Source organism: Salminus brasiliensis, chromosome 2, assembly GCF_030463535.1.
Source record: "Salminus brasiliensis chromosome 2, fSalBra1.hap2, whole genome shotgun sequence".
NCBI lineage: Eukaryota > Metazoa > Chordata > Actinopteri > Characiformes > Bryconidae > Salminus > Salminus brasiliensis.
Genome location: NC_132879.1, coordinates 45,853,211 through 45,874,551, shown reverse-complemented (window position 1 = coordinate 45,874,551; position 21,341 = coordinate 45,853,211). Strand labels below are relative to the sequence as shown.

Sequence of the window (21,341 nt, the reverse complement as noted above, 5' to 3'; positions counted from 1 at the left end):
TATATTTCAGTCAGTGAGGGTCATTTGCAGGTCATTTAAACGCTTGAATCAAGTTTACTTGTTTACCTGCCAATGGACAAAAGAAACACTTTCAGTTACTTAAAATAAGCAAAACTAATATCTGGAAATAAGTTAATCATAAGTTCATTTTCATTTGTAAAGCTATGTGTATGTCTGCATCTAGATATGCAAACCTAAGCATGTCACTCTCTTTCTTTCTTTCCCCCTCATTCTTTTTCTCTGTCGCTCTCTCTGTCTCTCTGTCTTACTGCACTACTTACCCCTATCTCTTTACACAGTTTTTCTTCTTTGGGATGGTGACGGTGACCTTTTTTTCCTGCTATGTTTGCATATCTATACTAAAGGATCTCCAGTTGCACTCACTCACAATACCGACACCATCCCAACGGAGAAAAACTGTGTAACCAGAAAAAGGGAAAGTAGTATTAAATACTGTTAAATAAATGTTACCCCAGGGATCTTGGATGAAGGCCCAGCAATGTCAGATGCCATCTGAGGTCAGGGTCCCAGAAGACATCACTGATTATACTCTCATTACAATGGAAGGGTGACAGGGTTCCCACTTCCTCCAGAGATACCAGACTGGGTGCATGGCATTCTCTTCTGAGCACAGAGCTTGACTGCTGGGAAGGAATCGGCCTACAATGGGGATTTGACCACTGCAAAAAGGAAGGAAATTTGGAAAAGACAGAAAACCAGCTTCTTGTGAAGACTACACTCAGTAATGTGCAGTATACAAATACAGCCAAAATATTATGACCACTTAACTTAAAGTTCAATAAATTCATGTCAACGGCAGTGGAAGTCTGTGTCACCCAGTGACAAGTGTATTGCATTGACCTCACAGCTCCAGTGCAGAACTAAATAAGCAACCTTCAGACACCAAATGTGTCTTGGTGGCTCAGCTACACTGGGTTAAGGGTGCAATTGTGTAAACTAGATCTGCTTTAAGAGCTTGAAGAAGATACAGTGAGGGGAACATGACTTAAATAAAGAACCTACACTATATCTCCAAATGTTTGTGGACACCCATTCTCATGAATGCATTTAGTCAATTTAGGCTGCACCCATTATTGACACTGATGTGCAAATGCACACACTAGTGTTGAAAATTTCTGATACATTTCCAGTAAATTACCAGTTTCTTTCCAGTGTCCAGTTTCTTTCCAAGGGAACTTTAGCTCGGGAACTTATATATTCCAAAATGCAAACTTTCCATGGAAATTATGGGAATTTATGGGACATAATAGGAAATATTGGATATTTTAAAGGAACTATATCATACACTATCATCAATTGTTTTTTTGTCAACAGCAGACATGAAGGTATAATAATACAAATACATTTACCATGGTAATAAATGGGTAATAATGGGAATTAACTGGAATTAATGGGAATTAACTGGAATTAATGGGAACAAAATGGAAACATTTTAAGCCAAAGATGAGGAACTTATATAACATATAGTATGTCTCAAAAGCCCTTCAGTGTGTAATGTGTCATGTGCCTGGGATTAAGGAGCAGCTTCGGTAGTAACTATTTTGGTATCATGTCTAATTATTTTAGCCACAATTATGCTTCAGTATATTTGTTACCAATTATTTCTAAGTTAAGACTAAGTTTCTCACCTTTGGCTTTGAATATTCCCTTTTTATTCCCATTATTTTCCATAATTACCCATTAATTCCCATGGGAAATTTACCAACTTTGAAAATTCCCAGAATATTGCAACCCTAGCATGCACACAGCTTGTCTATCGCCTGTAAAGAAGTATTGCCAATAGAATAGGATTCTCTGGAGCAGTTAAACATAAACCTATTGGTACCATGTCTAATGTCATGTGTGGGCTAGAGGGGACAAAAGCCCCCCAGCAATTATCTGTGGAACTGTGTTCTCTAGAATGATGGATGCTGCTCCATCCAATAATTTTGAGATGAGTTGGGAAATTGAGGATGAAAAAAAGGCTGTTACTGTACAGTAGAGACAGCTACTCCAACAAAAGTAGGATGATCTATTTTTTGATATCCTTGATTTCAGAAGAAGCAATGAATGAGCAGGTGTCCCAATACTTTTGACAAGTATAGTGTATCAGGGTTGCACCTCTAGGCTGCACCAGACATTGGACTTAAGATACAAAAGAACATGTAATATTAACAGAGGCACCTGGGTCACACATAAACAATTGATAAAAGCCATTGAACAGTGTTAAAAATTCACCAGAAACCTGTCAGACGTTCTGGCAGATTGTGTCAGACACATACAGGGCGTTGGATAAAAAGCTCAATATGAGTGCAAAGCTGGCTTAGAAGTTCAGGAAACATGCTAGTTTATGCAGGGATTGCCTCTCATGAAGATCACGTAGTAAAGGGTTCTAAAGAGTTCAAGAGAGTTCAAGAGATCTAACTAGAGGGCAAGAAGTATTTAACTTTGTTGATGTTTTACTAGATGACGTCTTATTACGTAACTGAACAGAATGTAGAGATTTTACCTCTAGCATTAACAGAAGAAGCAAACAACTTCTGCTGGATCTCTACAGTCTCTTATAGGGCCCAAGTCCTACATTTCCTTGTATTATTTTATACTATATGACAAATGTGGTTCGTTTGTACCTTTAAAGCAACATTATGTAAAATGTTTACCTTAAAAACCTTGTACTGACTTGTAGTGAGTAGAACAGCATCTCTGTCATTGCTCCTCGGGGCTCAGAACGCTGCTAACTGCACAATGTAAGTTTGGTGAAGCGGGCAGGACAACGCCCAGGAGAACTGTGCAATGCTGTGTAACTCAAGTAATATTTGTGCAAAATTCTAAATTATTGCTCCACTACATCAGTCTAATTTAGTGACTGTAGAAAACATGGACAGTGCAACTGTCTCAAACGTCTTCCAAAGTGAAGCGACTACAGGACTAGCGCATCTGCCGGCTGGTTGCAGTGTGATGTATAGCTCCGCCCATCTCCATATGTTTCAATGAAAAAACATCAATTCTTTGTCTCATTTTTCTCCTCTGAACGTCCTTACCATCTCCAGTGTCTCCAAATCCCAAGTGTTCCAACATTTTTTATTTCCCCCCAGAAATCTATCTACCATTTTTTAAAACCTTATTCTGCTAAATCATATGAAGGCAGGGTTAAATGTAGGAATGAAGTGATTGACAGCCTTGGATGGAAGAGAGTGGTCATCTGCAGGACCTGCATCGCACCATTTCTGTTCTTTACATGGAGTAGCTGAGTTGTAGTGGATTTACATGAGTGGATTCCATGCACTTTTACTATTGAAACTTTACACTTACCAGACAATCTTTAAATCCAGGGTATCCTGGGTGTCTGTGCTGTAAGCTCAGTGAAGAAGGTCTGAGACACGCTTGGTCTGGGAGAAGGAGGTGGGTCTACCAAATGAGTAGGCAAGTCTCTGGTTGCAATTTGACAACATGGTGGACATTTTTGGCTTCATTTCTAGAAAAGAAAAAGGAACAGAACCACAGTGTCCATTTTTTCTACACTTATTGGTCAACATGATTATTTCACTCCAGAAATCTTTCAGCTTGTCCAGAAATGGATGTATCAAGTCACCCCAACTGTAGAGTGAGCCCAGGAGCAAGAAATACCAATTCTTGCATGATGCTGCTTTAAATACTTTGAAAACTAGTATGTTTACATACTACACCAAACCCTGTTATCTCAAAAATGGAATGACAAAAACACCCAGCAAGCAGCAGCAATTGCAATCAGATGAATGAGTGGGATAAAGATATGTACACTGAAGATCACTAGTTCAAGGGCAAGAATGGAAAATATGAGCTAGTGCCACGAGGTTCTTTCAGAAGGCTTAGAAGCAAAGCTTACTGCATTTCTGTCATTCTCTGATGGGTAAACAACCTGTCCAGTGTCAGCGATGCATCAGGCTTCATCTGGAGCAGCATAGAAGAAGCAGCAAGAACTTCTCAGCTCTGTCCCTGCTTTACACCCGATTCCACTTTACACCTCATTAAGGTTGATTCATGGTTGTGTTGTAAATGACTGGCTCTGAACTCTGTTGTGATGGGGAATGGGCTGCTGTTAGACACCTTTTTTCAAGCCTCAGGCGCAGGTCTTTTCAACAGATGTGTGTAAGATCTGTTTGAACTGGAGTAGTTTTTTTTGTGAAGTGACCAAATTACCAATGAGACCCATGGTTGTATTCCAGTATCCAGTAGTCTGTATGATTTACTGCAAAATTATTTGTACTGTATTTATAGTTTTTTTCTGATAAAAAAAATAAATAATGTAAATAATTCTTAATGATGCAAATACCAAATTGAAGACATTCCTAAGAAAAGCCTAATCCTGGACTAATATGAATATTCAATGGTGATTTATCATTGGCATTGTGGTTTAGTTCAAGACTAGGCTTAATCCATGTTTTCCCCCAAGTGATATTACAACAATCTGAAGATGTAATCTGAATATATAATGTGTCTTATTATTGTCAAAATATTTAGCTTATTTAACTTTTTACTAATTTTGAGTTAGTAGGTTATTTCTGGTATATTTATAGTTTTTGTTCTGATTTTAAGAAATACTTTTACTCAAAATAATTTTGCTAATTTTCAAGAAATAACATTTGAAACAAGCAAATTGACCAATGCATGACATCTTATTTCACTAAATAGAATTGCTTCAAGAAAAGGTTTTCCAGGCCTAATTTAAGACTAATCCTGGCACTGTGGTTTAGTTAATCCATGTTATCCCCTAGTGATATTACAACAATCTCAAAATGAGAGGAATAGGTGCTTGAATGACATTTAGGAATTTCCAAGATATCAGGTTTGCAATGTTTACAGTACCAATGCCAGAGTAACCTTCTGTAATTTCAGAAAACCCATAGGGTGTCTAGTTAAAATCGGTTACTACAGTAATTTTATAACTGCTAATAGATAGACCTTGTGCAGTGTTGATATTTTTACTGAATGTGGCATCTATCGCTACTTTCCAGTCCAGGCTATCTACCAGTTCTTGTGCAAATTACTTGGCATAACTAAAACACTTGATCCTGTGATCATCTGTGATCATCAAAACTCCACAACTGTTTCCACAATCCAACTCATTCTCCGATGAGACGTGTGTTTGTCTGCAGGTGTGTAGCTGTATCTGTGTAAAGACGGGAGTGATTAGAGGAAGCTGATAGCTGAATGGAAGCCCTGATAATCTGACTATTTCCTGACTTCACATAAATACTCAATCCTTGCTCTAGGCTGCAAAAGGAACATGCTAGTGCTGGTTTTCCCACAACAATTTTCATGGGCCTCCTCGAAGCTTTGGCAGGCTTTCTCTGAATGGGTTGTTGACCTTCACATCTTCGGTGTATAAAAATAGATATTTCAAAACTGCATGTTGAACAGCTTTGTTTTTTGTCCTCTGTGCATATATTTGTACCTAGATTTTGACGTAGATCAACAGGCTTTGTACAGTTTTCAGATTTAATTACAGACTGTAGTCCATCTGCATACTTTTGTTTGTTAGCCTCCTTATTTTATTATTTGGGTGGTGGGTCATTCTCAGCACTGCAGGGACACTGAAATGGTGGCGGTGGGTATGTGCTGGTATGACTGGATCAGACACAGCAGTGCTGCTGGAGTTTTTAAACACCTCAGTGTAACTACTGGATTGAGAATAGTCCTCCAACCACAAATATCCAGTCAATAGCGTCCTGTTGGCAGCATCCTGTGAGCTAATTGTGGGGAATCTTCAACCTGCTAAATATGAGTAAGTGAATAAGTGAGTTACAAGACAGGTCCATGAGGTAGCCTACTTCACATCTAACATACTGTGATTTAATTTGTGTTGGTTTAACTGTCCAACCAGCTCTTCTTGAGAAAGTCCAGTATTTATAGAAATGTCTGGAGTTCACAGAGAAGTCAGCAAGCAAGCCTTAGGCCATTTTGGGGACTGCCTAACATACACTAGTAAAGGCACCTTCTGAAGACCATGTTGTGTCTCTGTAGCTCCTGGTGCTCTCTCTCCCTCTCTCTCTCTAGTTCGCTCTGGTTATTTTGTTGTGTTGCCAGGTGGCAAAACAAATCTCTCACACTCTATCCCCCACCTCCACCTCCACTCATCTAGATTCACTCCAGCTCCTGTTCTTTGCTCTTAGGGCGCACTCACAGGACCAGCATGTTTACAGATACCCTCCTACTGGGCACGTGTTCAGAGACGTGGAATAGCAAAGAGAGGAAAAAAAAAGTAAAGAATATAGCAGATCTGTGTCTGGTTCGAGCGAACCCTCCTCAACTGCTGCCATTCGCCATTGGCCAGCCAAGCGACCAATAAGTGGGTGGGGAGGTGGACTTCCTGTGGGCCTGCTGTATGGGGCCCCTTCGTACAGTCCTCCTGACCTCTCCCATGGTGTTTATTTTATGGGGGGAAAAAAAGGGAAAACGAGCTCAGCGGTTGAGGAAAACAGCGAGGCGGCGCGTGTGGTGTTTGGAAGCTTGCCTGGGCCTTGTTTCACCGGAGCGTGATTCGTGGAAGGCTTTCAGGTTCTGTGAGTCTGGCCAAACCCCCCATGTCCCATGTACACATACTGTACTCAATGTAGCATGTGTAGAAGGCGCTGGTGCATGGTATGCAGTGGAGAGAGGAGGGAGGCAGCCCACTAAACAAGAGCTGTACGTTTAGGAGCTTTACAGTCAGCCCCCGATTCCAGACAATGCGAGCTTTTTCAGAAAGATACACATTCTTCTAGCCAGTTATTATTTAGAAAATGCATCACACGCCTAAGGGTCACCTGTCTAAGGGACAAGCCATGCTGGTATGGACGCTATCACAGAAACCATCTACGTGTCTCTGACACCTGATGGTAGAGATTTAAAACAGCTGAAAGGTGCAGTTTTAAATAGCAGTTCAGTTGTGTTCACATGTGTGTGTGTGAGAGAGAGAGACCTATACCTATTATTGATAATATTTTCCCACAATATTAAGGAGGAATTTCCATCTTAGATCCCCAGCCATTCAGGGTGGTTTGATGTGACACAGTGAACTCTAGATACCCAGACTCCGTTCACACCTGGTCACGTCATGTGACTAGTATCTGGATTATATCCTACATATAAGATTTTAGTCACATGCATTTACATCTGATAGTCAAATGCGCCTCCACTTAGACTGAAATCCGGTGGCTATGTGGGATAGAATATGCAGCAATTATTACTGGGAGGGGTTTGGGTTGTTGAATAGGTTCTTGGCGAGACGGATGCTTTTACACTGCTATAACGTGGCTTAAATGCGTCTCAGACCACCTTCTGAAGTGGTTTGAGTGACAGGATTTGTATCTGGTTTAAATGCGTCTGGGGTGCGTTCACACCTGCATTATTATGTGACTTGGCCTAATCCAGATATAGTCCTGATAGTCAAGACGGATGAAGTGACTAAGTGTAAACAAGGTTTTACAGGCTCAGATTTCTTTACAGTTGTGGTGAACCAGGGGTGAAAACCAGGGGTCGCAATGTATTGCCTGTATGTGTATCCTGAGTTTTACAGAGTGTTACAGGGTGTTGATGTTGCATGACATCACCGTCGCCAGTTGGCTACCTGACTGATAACAAATACGCATGGGTTTCTTCATTCTTGTATTTACTTATTTGCTTATCAATGACTATTTTATTCATTACCATTTTATTCATTATAGTATGAATATTAAAGGGCAGTTCCACCCATTTTCAACATTTCTGCAGAAGTCAATCAGGGTGATTTGATGCGAAATGGTCCACTGTAAAGAAACCAAATGATAAGAACCAGAGGTTATGATGCTTACAACACAAATAAAGCTATTTAATTAACTACACAAAACACTGAACCTGCTAAAGTCAGATTGTTATAGGCGGTGTCAAGAATGATTTTCCTTGGGGACTATTCGTAGACCCAAGACTTAGTATTTCAGTATTTCCATGCATTTTAGGTCATACATCTGTAAGGTAGCTTTTTAAGGCATTAACCTCTTCAGACGGCTAAATCCTAACACTACCACTGTGAACAATTCTGACTGGGTACATTTCCCTAAAACAGAGCATTTTACAGCAAACCACACTAAATCACTTTTTGTTTTATATCTTAATAATTTAATACTGCTGACATTTTGGAAAATCGTTAAATAAATACAGGAAAAATAAATACTGGAAAATACAGGAAAAAACCAAAGAATAATTCATTAAAACCTTATGCTTATTCTAAGCAGCATAGTATCAGTGAACGTCATTGCTTTTCCTTTTCCTTGGTAATGTCTGATGTCATTATCATAGAAGCTCCAGAGTTAAAACTTGCTGTCTGGCGTCCTCATGTGGTCTCAAACGAGACAAAACTATGTCAAGGTGGATCAGACACACCACAGTGTTGGGACAGCCACACTGTGATGCCCTCTGTTGGTGGTATGAAGGTACAACATGTAGAAACTTGAATTAGCCAACACCTACAGTTCACAGTGACCATGGCTACTGATTACAAAGGTGCAGTTCAGTCCTAGGTCAGTGCTACTCCAAGACTAGAACTGAGAACCACTGTGCTAAATTATTCTTATGTCATTTATGGTGTTTTGAAATTTACTACAGCCAGGTGGCAGCAAACATCCAACACTTGTTTGAAAATAGTCAAAGACCTAAGAAATGGTTGGTGTGGCGCAACAGATAACACCACCACCTACCATTGCGTTACAACAACACCATGTGGGAGACCAGGGTTCGATTCCCGGTCTGGGTGACTATGCTGCGCTACACCAATAAGAGTCCCTGGGCAAGACTCCTAACACTACATTGGCCCTCCTCTGTAATACGAGTAACCTTGTAAGTCGCTCTGGATAAGAGCGTCTGCTAAATGCCGTAAATGTAATAATAATTATAATAATAATAATACTGACTAATATTAATGCTGATAATAATAATAAAGCTCACTAAGTTTTAATACTATTGATACTGTATGTGCTTTCTCAGCTGGCGTCCATGATTAGGCTAATTTAGTTGAATGTCAGCCAGTTGTGACAAACTCCTGTACTTGAATGACTTTTATAAAATATTAGCTCATGAAAATCAGACTTTCTCAGTTTATATTATAACTTAAGTAAAAGTAAGTTAAAGTAGTGGCTTTTAAATGTATTCTTCTTAATCTTAAAAGTAAAAGTGTGACTTAATATAGATGTTACAGAGTAAATGATAATACTTAAAAATCTGATTTGAATGAAAATAAATGTAAATGCTTATCTTAAAGTTAACATTTTCAAGCAGCAGTATGCAAGAATTGGCATTTTTTGCTCTTGGGCTGCCCTTACAAACAGCAAGTGAAATTCATGCCTTGAACCACCTCTCAAGAAGAATTTCTGGACTTTTTAGAGAAACAGAAGTCGTGGCATCTCAAATCTAAGAAGTTTGTGGACTGACGAGGTAGACTAATATTACTAATATATAACTAATTTTACCCAATATATAACTGGGATTGTGCAGCGTCACACAGTTCTTGGGAGTGTGACTTTGAGTTATATAGTGTAGTTCTGTCGGTTTCCCAACTTTTTTTATCATTTGAACAAGTAACAGTTTACAGTAGCCTATGTTTCTATTTAAAGGCCCCATTGTGGAAAGTGAATTTCCCTCACTTTTTTGAATAAATACATTTAAAGTAATATGTAAATGTGTATCATTTACTCCCCAGCTCTTACAGTCAAGATGTATATGGTAACAGTAAGACTTTACAGTTGCTTGTTTTGCCACACTTATTCTTAGTGCAGTTCCTGGGAGTGTTTCAGCTCTGAGTGCTTGTTGAACGAGGTAGCCAATCAGAACAGACCATATTAGAAACAGCCGCAGAAACAGTCTGATTGATTCTGAGATGTACAGAGAGGTGGGACAATAGTTGGTTAGTATAGTACTATGTAGTAGTATAGTAGCTCTTATAGCAATAGCTCTCACTAGTAGTAGCAGTCAATCTCACTGTGCTTGGCAGATACAACACAATGGAAACAAGCCATAGTTGTGTGGCTGTAGCTAGCACTTTTGCCTCTATATGGATGTAGTAGATCAAACAAGTTAGCCAACTAATCCTTCACTAAACCCCTGCTGCTCCTTTGGTTACTTTAGCTAGGTCGGACAAGCTTTTTGGATCAATATGTCCAAAGACAAAAGCAAACAAAAGGTCACCAGTATGCAACTGAAGCTCCATACAACGCAATGTGATCTCCTGGCAGCCTGGTGGTGCTAAAAAGATAGCTAGCAGCCAAGGCCTACAGATCCCAGAGAAAAGGGAAGAAGCTTAATCAAAGAGAGGGAGTTCAGTGTAGATGACAAGAGTATTTCTGTACAACAAAGGGAGACACTTAAAATATAGCATTATCTTAATCTGTTAGCTTTCTTACACACCATTCATTACCATGTTTCTTATCTGAACTACACAAAAAGGGTTCTGTGACAACAGTGAAACCCTTAAAGATGCTATATAGCACCCCTTTAACATGAAGAACTCCAAATAAGTCATTATTTATATAAGTCACCTGTTATATTTTCTGTTGTCTATAGGATTTTGTCTTTGGTAAAGAACCTGTGAAGAACCCCTTTTTTGTCTTCTGCGCTTATTCTGTGAATATATTTTTATTAGCACCATTTTATGAGACACCAAAAACACAGACGCACTGAAAATGTACAGCAGGTTCAATTTATATATACATCTCACAGAATTAATAGCCCACTGTCCACTGTTGTCCCCCTTGAGTGATGCAGTCTGCCTTTGGCCTGTTCCAGAACTGAAACATCCAGAAAGTAGTTTAAGAAAGTAGATGTCTTCTGAATACTGTCTTCTTTACTGCTGCCGAGAAGACTACAATAACTTTCATTTGACGGGTTTTCAGATGTTGAATTATCTCTGAGCAGAAAGTGAGTGGGACATAAAGGAAGATATTCTTCTAAAATAGGAAAGAAGATAAATAGCTCCTTCGCAGAAGTGCTTTACATGGAGGCACTGACAAAAAAACATGAAGAAAAGGTTTCTTCTGGAGTGTGTAAATTTGTAGTGTATGAACTGGTGGGGAGAATTAAAGGGCATGAGCATATTCCTAGTCCAGACTTGAGTCGTCTTCTGCAGGGTCAGAGCCCAAGAGTTTCGGTGTACCATAAACGTGGTACATGGTACACCATGTGCCATGACCACATACCTTACCTTGACATGGGGAGCATTTGAAACAACCCTATTATAAATAGTAGGTAAAATACACAGAGCTGTAGAGCTGTGGCTTAGAACTACACTCTTAAAATGATGGGTGCCACTTTTGGTTCCGTAGAGAACCATTTTTGTAAAAAAGATATGTGAATGTGAAAAACCCTTAAATTAAAGTAAAGCACATTTGAGTGTGGGCTATTTAAACGTCTTTACGGGAGCTAAAATATTTCATTATTTTATTGATATTAAGTGACATTTTAATGCGCACTGCCTTGCTACATGTCCGCCAATGAACAAAAAGAGGCAGTGCCAGCTAGCACTACGTTCCTCTAAAACCACGAGGTGTGTTCCTCTAACATTTTACACCAAACCACTCTGAATAAGTGTGTTTACACCTTAATGATTTAATTATACAGAAATGTTGATTAATCAGTAGAACTACACATTAAAACAACTCTCTAAAAAGTTTCTGGTGCTCGTCTACTCTCGCTAGCAGCACGTTGGTGCTAGGCATTCAGGCTGACTGTGACGCGGTTAAATTATGTGAGTTGTAAATCGTGGTATTAAGGTAGGTAAGAAACACAGGCCAAAGGACGAACCGTGTACCATGTACTGTCATACTGTCGTACTACTGTAAACCATCACTACTGTAAACCTATTTTACAAATAAACCCTATGTACTTTCTATGTTCTCAGTGGTGCTGTTCTTTATGATTCACCTGCTTGTGTCAGAGGTACAACCTCATCTACAACATTCCTAATGTGTTGTCCATCTCTCTCTTTCACAGCCTGCTGCACCTCTCAACATGAATCACTACGCTACTAAGAAGACCGTGGCGGAGAGCATGCTGGACGTGGCCCTGCTGATGGCCAATGCGTCTCAGCTGAAAGCAGTGGTGGAGCAAGGGCCTGACTTTAAGTACTACATCACCGTGATTGTGCTCATTGCAGTGTCTCTACTCTTCCAAGTGCTTGCAGGGGCTCTCTTTGTCATTATGGGTGAGCACAGATGAGATTTTCAATCAAGTGTCAAAGCTCGAACAGTGTGAACCTTCTAAAAATTTTTTTGTTTGTTTTGGGTTAATGACATAAAGGGCCCATGCCCTACATTTGCTTCTTGTTCCCTGAGATCCACCTTTGAGGTTTCTGTCAGTTTATGTACGGAAACCAGTCATAATTTATTCTAAATGACCATTTCCCAATCTCTTGACATCCTTTACAAGAACAAAACAGCCCTTTGTGACTGATGGATGTGTTTAGCTGCCTTTTTTTTTTTGCCTTATTCAGAAACAGGCCATGCTGAAACACTCCTTATAACTGTAGCATGAATGCTAAAATGCTGTTGGCTGAAAAGGCAGATGTATTTAAATGAGTTGGGTTTTTTTTGTCTATCACAGAAACAATTCATTACAAATTACCTGTTTTTGCAATTACATACCACTGCTGTCCAATAAAAAACATGTATCTCTATCTTTTTTTTTAGTTTTTCGTTTTTTTCCATGGATTGAACCCTGTAGCTGCTCTGTACACTGTAATATTTCTAGGTGAATGGACCAATAGAAACGCTCTGAATAACTTGGAATAAACTAAATTTTACATTAACTTCCATTTTTCCAAAATTTCGAACATATTTGCCTTCTTTTCTAAAGCCACCATCTTTGAAATACATGTTTTTCATTGGACGGCGATGACATACTGATCATACACATTGATGGGGAATGTTGCATTTGGAGACTTTAACAGTGGATACACACATAAGTCCTTTCATTTAAGAAGAGAGATGTAGAATTAGATGAAACACTCCTTTCTGTCTTTCTTTTTCTCTTTTCAGCACGTAAAGATCTCAATAACGTCACCAATCAGAGAAAGCTGGACATCATCAACAATGTGGCTACTGTGCTAGTTTTCCTCACGGTCATCGTCAACATCTTCATCACTGCTTTTGGCGTGCAGAAGACAGGCCTCTACCCTCGGCAGTGAGCTCATTACAGGCTGGAAACACATCGTATTGCGGGTGAAGGCCTTGCAGTGGTTATTACCATGATGAATATGTAAATTTGCTCTGACTTGTGGCAATAAATCGGAGACTGCACACATCATGTATGTTAATTGTGTTTGTTTCAGGACCACCATTCCAACAGTGAACCCTGGAGCCCAACCTTCACACCAAACAAAACAAAGGATATTCTAATGCAAAAATGCTCTTCTTTCTTATTTTAGGGAATTGTATTGTTCACATATAATGTGTTTTAGGATAACTGTATTTAAACTAAACTGACCAGCTTCCAGTAGATGCATGTTTTAGTATTTTGTCGAATAAATTCAGTTTTCTTATTTTTTTTTTATTCAGTTTTAAATGATGAGGCTTAATTTGCTTTGCTGTCTTATTGAATTACAGTTGATTATTGAAATTAATTCAGGTAAGGTATACTATTATACAAGTATACTGTAATGGTTTTATTTAATGTTCATCCTGAAAAATAATAAAGTACATTTACAAGCATTAAAGTAGGTCACATGACTACATGCGTGAGCATTACTATTATATTTTACCTTAAATAACATTAGTGGTCTATTTGACAGTAGTGGCCTATTTTAATGAGGGATATAATATAAATACCCATTAAGTCGGTCTACAAAACAGACATTAATAACATATCATTGTGAGTAAATAGCATTCGTCCATATTAATAATTCCTATTATCCCTTTTCATATCAAACAATACTAATTCTGTTATGTCAGCTAACAGATGCCTGCATTCGTTAGCAGGGACGCCATATGGAAAGTTAGGACAATTTTAAGGGCCTAGGACTGACAAGGGCACATTTTATATTCATTTAATGATTCATTAAATATTAACCCCTGGAATTCTAGATTTATTATTCAGTTATTAATCCTTATGCAGAAACAATTGTGATGTTTGTTTTTTGGTAAGAGTTTGATTTAGTATATCCTGTGGCATTCCACCAGGTTCTGTTATAGGACCTATGAAACTTATGTTAATTATGTTAATAATATGGTTATGAAAGTAAAGAAGTGTGGGCTACAGGGTCTAAGGGATTAAACTATTAAACAGTAATATATTTTATTATTTTATTTTAACAAATTTTATGTTTTCTTTTGTTTTTCTTATTTGGTAACCAGTGAACATTCAGAGCCCCTGCATTGCCTAATTTGCCTCCCCCTTCTAATTACATGAATGTAATTCCATCCTCAAAACAGGTGTGTATAGTACTTAGGAGTGACCCCATGTTTGCATTTAACAGAAAACAAATGCCAGAAACGCAAAGAAAGAAAACAAAGGCAGTAGAGGGAAAGAAAAGTGATACAGTGAGTGGGCATTGTCCAGAGTGTAGTAGGTTATCGTTAGTCATTTAATATCCTGAGGAAAAAATCAGTGTGTTTAAATTGCTGAAAATAAATCAATGCAGGCAAAGTCTTTAGAACCTCTTCATACTAAAATGAGTTGTCTCTGCAACTGCTGTAGTGCGAGGGCAAACGCTCTGCCGCCCCATTCCCATATCACAGCCCTACTCCCAAATGAAGAAGGAGGTGAGCAGCACTATGCTAAACAACTGGTTAACTATGCTACACAACTTTCTTTCTTTCTTATTTTTTTAACAATAAAAAGAATTTAAACACTGTAATGACTGTAAATATGGTCTTCGGTACTTTTCTCATAGTGGATATCAGTTTTGCTCCAAATAGTGAATTCCATTGTATACATAATGTTACATTTTCAGGGTCAACGTGATCTGAGGTGGTATAATATCTTTATCATGGGCCCCAGAATCCCTGCCAGAACCCCTGTTATTTAATGTTGCACTCGCCAACCAGAGAGAGTGAGACCAGTCCAGCCAGTAAGGAGACTATTGTTGGATGTTGTAGATTAGCTGTAGTGGTTTTTGATGGGTCATATTCCAGCCATTCTATGATATTTTGAATTGTTTGCCAGTTATGAACATGTACCAGCACATAATGTGGCATTTTATAAATAAACCCTCTCACAAGTAGCTTTTGTATAACCAGCCACCACAGCTGTGATAGCTACGGCTAAACTGTGTCTGAATGGGATCTGCAGTGTTACATACACCAGCTTACACAACCAGCATAGCTGAATTTGACTTAGAAGCTGAAAAATGGAGGACATAACCATGAATATGTGATCTTTTGTACATATTGGTGCATCTGCAGTACAGCTGTTTTTGTTCTTTTTCACTGCTACTGAGGCCACGTATCCCCTGGAAGTTCTGTCAACCCGTATGTTCATAAATATATTGTGATTTAGTCAACAGATGCTCATCATAGCCTTCTAGGAAAAGGTTTAAATTACATGAATCCATGCCTTTGGATGAAAATGCCAACTATACCAGTCCACCTCTTGCCTACTCTACACCAAGACCAGCAAGCGGAGGCCCTATATGAGACTACCTGGGCAGTGGGCCATTCTCAGCACATCAGCAACACCCACTACTGTATACACTTACTGACTTACTGATTAGTAGACACTCCTAGCACACTGATACACCTTGAAGGTGTACAATTAAAGACTACTGCTAATTCACAAATTACATTGGTCATCATCACTGGTCATTTTTTGATCACAGGGACACTGTTGACGTTGTTAACCAGATCATGTTATGTTATTAGAATATATCATAAACAGTTTCTCTACTCAGCAGCCCAGTAATCAATTACATCACCAGCAGTGTTGGTGATCATAAATGAACCATTTACTATTCATATGTTAATCAGACTTGATTATAGTCAGCGTGCGTGGCGTCGTGGTGGACCAGTAACCAGTGATGGTTCAGTTCGATTCAGTTTACGGAGCCGATCCCTCTGAACAATATGACTCAGTGAATCGTACGTTTATTGATTCAAGTCAACTTCATCATCGCCATCTCCGTACAGGCCGTACAAGGTTACAATGATGTTTTTCTAAGCTAGTGAAAATGCCTGCAGCTTCTACTTACTAACAGAGTACAAACATAAAAAACAGGAAGGCCGGCTACTTATAGCTTCCATTAAAAATGAAAACTCGTGTGCTATAACGAAGAATTTAAGATACTTTGCGATTTTATACAGTTAAGATTACAGAAAGATTATCCTTTGAAATTCATTAAAAGTCCTTAGTCTTTAAAAAACACCGCAGATGCCACAAAAAGTTGGACTCGGTCTCTGTTTCGTTGAAAAGAACCGATTCAGGTGAACGGCTCGTTCAGGAGTCGGACGCCGCTAATGAGCAACGAGAGCGCGCATCCCGAGTCCTTACGTCACTGAAGCGCCCAGGCTCGGGGAGCTGCTGGTAGTGCTGGCAAGAGAGCGAGGAAAGAAACAACTAGTGGAAAAGAGGCTTTTCCAACGTTTAACGGATTTCTAACTTCTAACGGTCCGCCTGCAACCCGAGAAACAGGCTCCCACTGCTCCGTGAAGCGGGCAAACCGGATCTCCGAGAAGGTAAAAGAGCTTTTAAAGTGGGTTTCATCAGTGTCGCTAGTCGGGCTGATTAGTCGGATCCTCAGCTGGTCGGACGTAGCCCGTGAATAAGGAGTCGTTTCGAGGCGACTCTGGAGCGTATTTCACCCAGCAAACGGCCAAACGCCTTCGTACGCGTTTCCACAGCCGTGTAAAGTGCATTTCGCCCGAACGGAGCTCACTTCGCACCGGTGGTCGTTACAATGCGAGTGTGTGTGTGTGTGTGTGTGTGTGGTGTGGAGGGCTCGTCGTGAAATGCTGTTGCGCGAGCAATGGAGGCACGGGAGGAGGGAAAAGCGGAAAAAGGGATCTTGAGCAGACCATGGGTGTCTCCTTTCATTGTCATGTATCCTTTGCTAGGTAGCCACCGAGCTAAAGCTGAGCTCGTGTCATGAACTGAGGGTCCGTTTTGCGGACGGATCCGTTGAAACCGCTAGCCTGTGCGCAGCCCTCGAGCAGCCCTCGAGCAGCCCTGTCCAGGCAGACGTGAACGTGCAGGCGGTGGCAGGCTTTTCAGAGGGGGAGCCCTTCAGCTTGTGCTCGCTTCAGTTTCAGGCGCTTTTGGCGCTTCTTACGAGGTTTACGTTGGCCTTTCCCCCCTTTCTTCGCAGCGCTTCGGCTAACTGAGCCCCGTTCAGGCTATAAATACTTCATAAGTGTGGGATGTGGCGTAAAGTAGCTATAGCTACTCGCCAGTGACGTGTTGAGGGGGAACCGTTGAGCCTCACTGAGGAGTTGTTCGCTACACTGTAACCCTGTAAACCCGCCGCCACTCGTCACTCGGCCACTCTCTCGGCTGTCTGCTGTGTAACGGCAGCGGCCGAGCCCTTTTCTGTCAGTTGTGAGTCCTTCTAACTCAGAAGAGGCTCTTTAAAAATCTTCCTTAGTAATGGTTTCGGGAGCCCCTCCCATTAGCATTTCACAGTGGTAGCCTTGTGCTACTGTCCACTCGGAATCCTCGGCCCACTCTGCAGCCTGCGAAACAAACCGAGCACTGTCACAAAGTCATAGAAAACAGTCATCCGGATATTATTTGAGCTGAAGGAGAAGATCCGACCAACTATGAGCTCCTCCAGTTCTCGTTTTGCTTCTCAGTAGCTGCGAGTTGAGCGATGAGCCAGTGGATTCAATCAACACGAATCAACAGGTTACTTCTGAACAGGCGATGGTAGTGGATCTCTCCATGCTGAGGGGTCTGGGAGACTGCCACGGTGTTTGTCAGGGTCATCAGGGTGGATGCTTGATACTGTAAGTCTCACAAAGTGTGATAGGAGTAGATGAGAGACTGTGTGTAGGTGAGGTGAGGACACACGGGTGGGTGGATGCTCTGATGAGTGGGGTTTTTGCTCGTGCACCTTTAGTTGCTGTGTGATGAGACAGGGCCTATATCCACACACCTAGTGTTTGTGTGAGTGGTTGCTGTGGTAAGCTGCTAGATTATTATTATTATTATCGATAGATTATTAGTATTGCATTTGTGGGATGTGGTGATCTGACCCCTCACCTGGAGGTTTTTCACAAAGCAGGATTTCTCAGTTTTGCCAGATAGCTTGAGCCCAAGGGTGGGGACTGTCTGATGGGAAAGTCGCCTGGCCCTTCTCCTGTCTCCTTAATTGCTGGGGATAGGCTGAGAAAGTCTGCTCTGTGAGAGACCCCCAGGTTAGAACTACAGTCACTGAGAGTTGTTTGTGCGTGTGAAGAGCATCGGGGTCTACATGTCATGGAGGAAATGAATGTCACACTGCCCTGTAGTGTAAACACACCGTGTCCTTGTCTTGTACACATTACTGCAAAGGATTAACTTGCTTTCTGGCAGCCTGTGTTTCTCTCGGCCATGTGGAAAATGTCACTCGCATGTAGATGATGTCTGTTTTTAAAGGGCCTTTGTTAGAGGAGGGCAATGGGATGATGTTTTATTGTTATTGTGGTATGTGTGGAGACCGTTTTCTCGTATGGGCACATATATGAACACTACCTGATTGTATAATTAGCATCGCTGAGTTGTTTGTATATCTGGGATTTTTAATAAAAATCATTAGATCGCTGGTTTGATGATTAGATCCACAATGATGATCCATGGCCAGAAGGTCCAGAGAGCATAATTGACCTCGTTCTCTCTGAATTGGTAGGACTCAAGAGAGACCCGTTTTGTGATTGGGGGAGTTCTGGCTACTGGGTGGGAATGGGAAATGATTCAATCTAAATAAGAGTTTGAATTGACATTGTTAAAGGTTAGAAACTGTTCATTCCCCAGTTCATACGGCACATATATGGAAACTAATTTCCAAAAAAAGGGCTGGTGAATGAATTGTTTTGTATGGTCATGCTTACTGATGTTATAAGGAGTGTTTCAGCATGGTCTGCTTTTAAAGTGTGAGACATTATATGGCAGACAAGCAGAAAAGGGGGCACTTGTATTTACTTGTATTAGTGCTCAACCAATATATATGCAGTTCTTATTGCTATTGCCAGAAATGTGGCACCACCATGGCATTACTCAAATTCAAACTCATTAACTCCCATCTTATCTGTACCTTGTGCCACTGGGAAATATCTGTTTAAATGTCTGATGGTAGAAAGTCTGTTGCAGCAAAATTAGAACTGGTTTGAATGTTTGTTTGGTTTTTCTATAAAAAAAAAGCATGTTTAATAAACTAAATGTTTGACACTATTTGTCAAACACTCATTGTGTTTGTTGTGTAAGCACATTACAGTAACATTATGGGAATCATGTTGATGCACCATTGACCTGTAATAGGGAGAATGGCCTCTCCAGGCCCAGAACACTGCTACTGCACTATGTGACTTTAGTGGAGCTGGACAAGACCTCTGGGGTGAACTGCGTTATGCTGTGTCCCCCAAGTCATTTGTGTAAAATCCTGTAATATTACTCTAGCGTCTGTCAACATGCTTCTATCACTGTTGGATGCTTTTTCGGTGTCTCTCAGTTTGTCAGCTGAGCAATGAACAGTTTAAAGTGTGCAGTGTAGGACTAGGACGTCAGTAGTATCTAGGTGGGGTGCTCCTGTTTAGGAACACACTAGTTTCTAAATGTAGTACAAGAGGCTGATTTTATGGTAATTATTCTCCACACTTTTAATTAGAGATGGAAGGATCAGTCAGCTGTGTATTGGGATCAGCCAATGTGATCTGCTATAATTTAGACAATCCTGAGAGCTGGTCAGATCATGTGATCCATATTGCTGCAGGGTTGGCAGTTTTTGACCGTATCTGACTCAGCCCAGTACAGTGAGCGGTTGTGCTTGGCATAACTAGCAAAGGCCACTAAGGACACGTTGAGCTCCTAAGTGCAGTTCTGCAAGGATTTCTGTGAGTGTTTGGAGTTCAAGAGTGTTTTAAATGTTGGTTGATTCCAAAAAGCAAAGTACATTTCGTCTTGAGAGGCGCTGCACATTGATGCATTCCCACATTTGCTTGAAAAGGTTAATGTTGCGTCCAGCCCCACCCTTGATCTGTTTTGGTGATAAAGGAAGAAGATCAGCGATCAGTATTAAGTTTTATTAAATCTACTCTCCAGGTTTGGCTACGTTTTGCTTAATAGGAACGAGACAGCATAACTGCAAAGCTCAGCCAACCTGAATTCTTTCCAGGGGCACTGATGGACATCTGGTTTGGACCTTACATTCTGACTGATTGCTTTACTACTGAGAAGGTCAAAGATGTCTTCTTGACCTGCTAAGCGCTTCTTCTTAACTCTCAGGGAAAAAAGGGAGGTACAGTATGTGTGTGAAAACATTGAAACAGCTGGATGAACATTTGTTGATATCTCAGGACGGTGCAGGCTGTCACATACAGTTTGGTATTTTGGTGTTCTGGCACCTCTGAGAGCATGCAGGGGGGTTTAGTGAATGTGTTTGAATGTGTACCAACACGTGGCCAATTTCTAAAGGAACAAGTCGGCTACATTTTCTCCTTTGACCTGTCAGATGCAGTAACTATGCCGTGCTTTACTCACAGCTAGCCACGTGACAGGCCCCTTAGCTTGTCATGAGAAATGAATGGAATTCAACATGCTGACTTGTTCTGAACACTCTGGAAAAAATGTGTTTTTCCAGCATGTCAGCTGATGTAAAGTTGTAGGACTCTTCTTAATGTTTTCTCTTTTGAGCAGTATTTCAAGACATTTTAATCATTTAACCATTGCTGTCCTTCCTCACCAATGCACTGATGTCTCTTTCCATGACGGAACCTGCATGCCAGTTGTGTGCCAGCTGTGTGGTACTATTATCAATGCTTCTCCCCGATTTGCCCATCAGGTCGAATACCTTATCAAGCTTTTGTGAAAAACAGTTTCTTGAAAGTGTTTAGACTTTAAGTTTGACATGCATTCTGATTTTATTGAGGGAAACTGAAGTGTTTAAATCTTGGTCTGAACTATACACTCACCACTGAGTATACACTACACTCACCACTGAAGCATTTGCCACCAGCAAATCTGGTCCTTGGTTATGTTCATACTCATAATTTGGTTTGAAAGCAGAAAATGAAACAGTGTTTTTCTGGCAGGTTTGCTAACATTTACCCTGTCCTCATGCACACCTGGTCACTTAATCCGTCTTGAGCATCAGGATTGTATCTGGAGAAGGCCAACCCACATAAAATAATGTAAGTGCCACTTCAGGGGTTGGTCTCAGGTGCATTTAAGCCACCTTA

General features: G+C 40.5%; 2 protein-coding genes across 10 annotated transcripts in view; both read left to right on the top strand.

The window, feature by feature from the left end:
* Nucleotides 1-14,834, top strand: part of ninj2 (ninjurin 2) — a 42,027-nt gene extending 27,193 nt beyond the window's left edge. The window contains exons 2-4 of the mRNA XM_072673919.1: nt 11,977-12,187; nt 13,020-13,202; nt 13,313-14,834. Of these exons, the coding sequence (XP_072530020.1) occupies nt 11,977-12,187; nt 13,020-13,168 (360 nt within the window). The 3' untranslated portion in view covers nt 13,169-13,202; nt 13,313-14,834. The remainder of the gene's footprint in view (nt 1-11,976; nt 12,188-13,019; nt 13,203-13,312) is intronic.
* A 1,600-nt stretch (nt 14,835-16,434) lies between these two features.
* The window catches only part of erc1b (ELKS/RAB6-interacting/CAST family member 1b), a 276,578-nt gene continuing 271,671 nt past the window's right edge, over nt 16,435-21,341 (top strand). For 8 of the 9 annotated variants that reach the window (XM_072672916.1, XM_072672915.1, XM_072672914.1 and 5 more), the window contains exon 1: nt 16,435-16,649. The gene's annotated coding sequence lies outside the window, so the exon portion shown is untranslated. Of the gene's footprint in view, nt 16,650-17,492; nt 17,916-21,341 lie in introns of those variants that run through there. The other variant, XM_072672913.1, reaches the window with a different exon arrangement.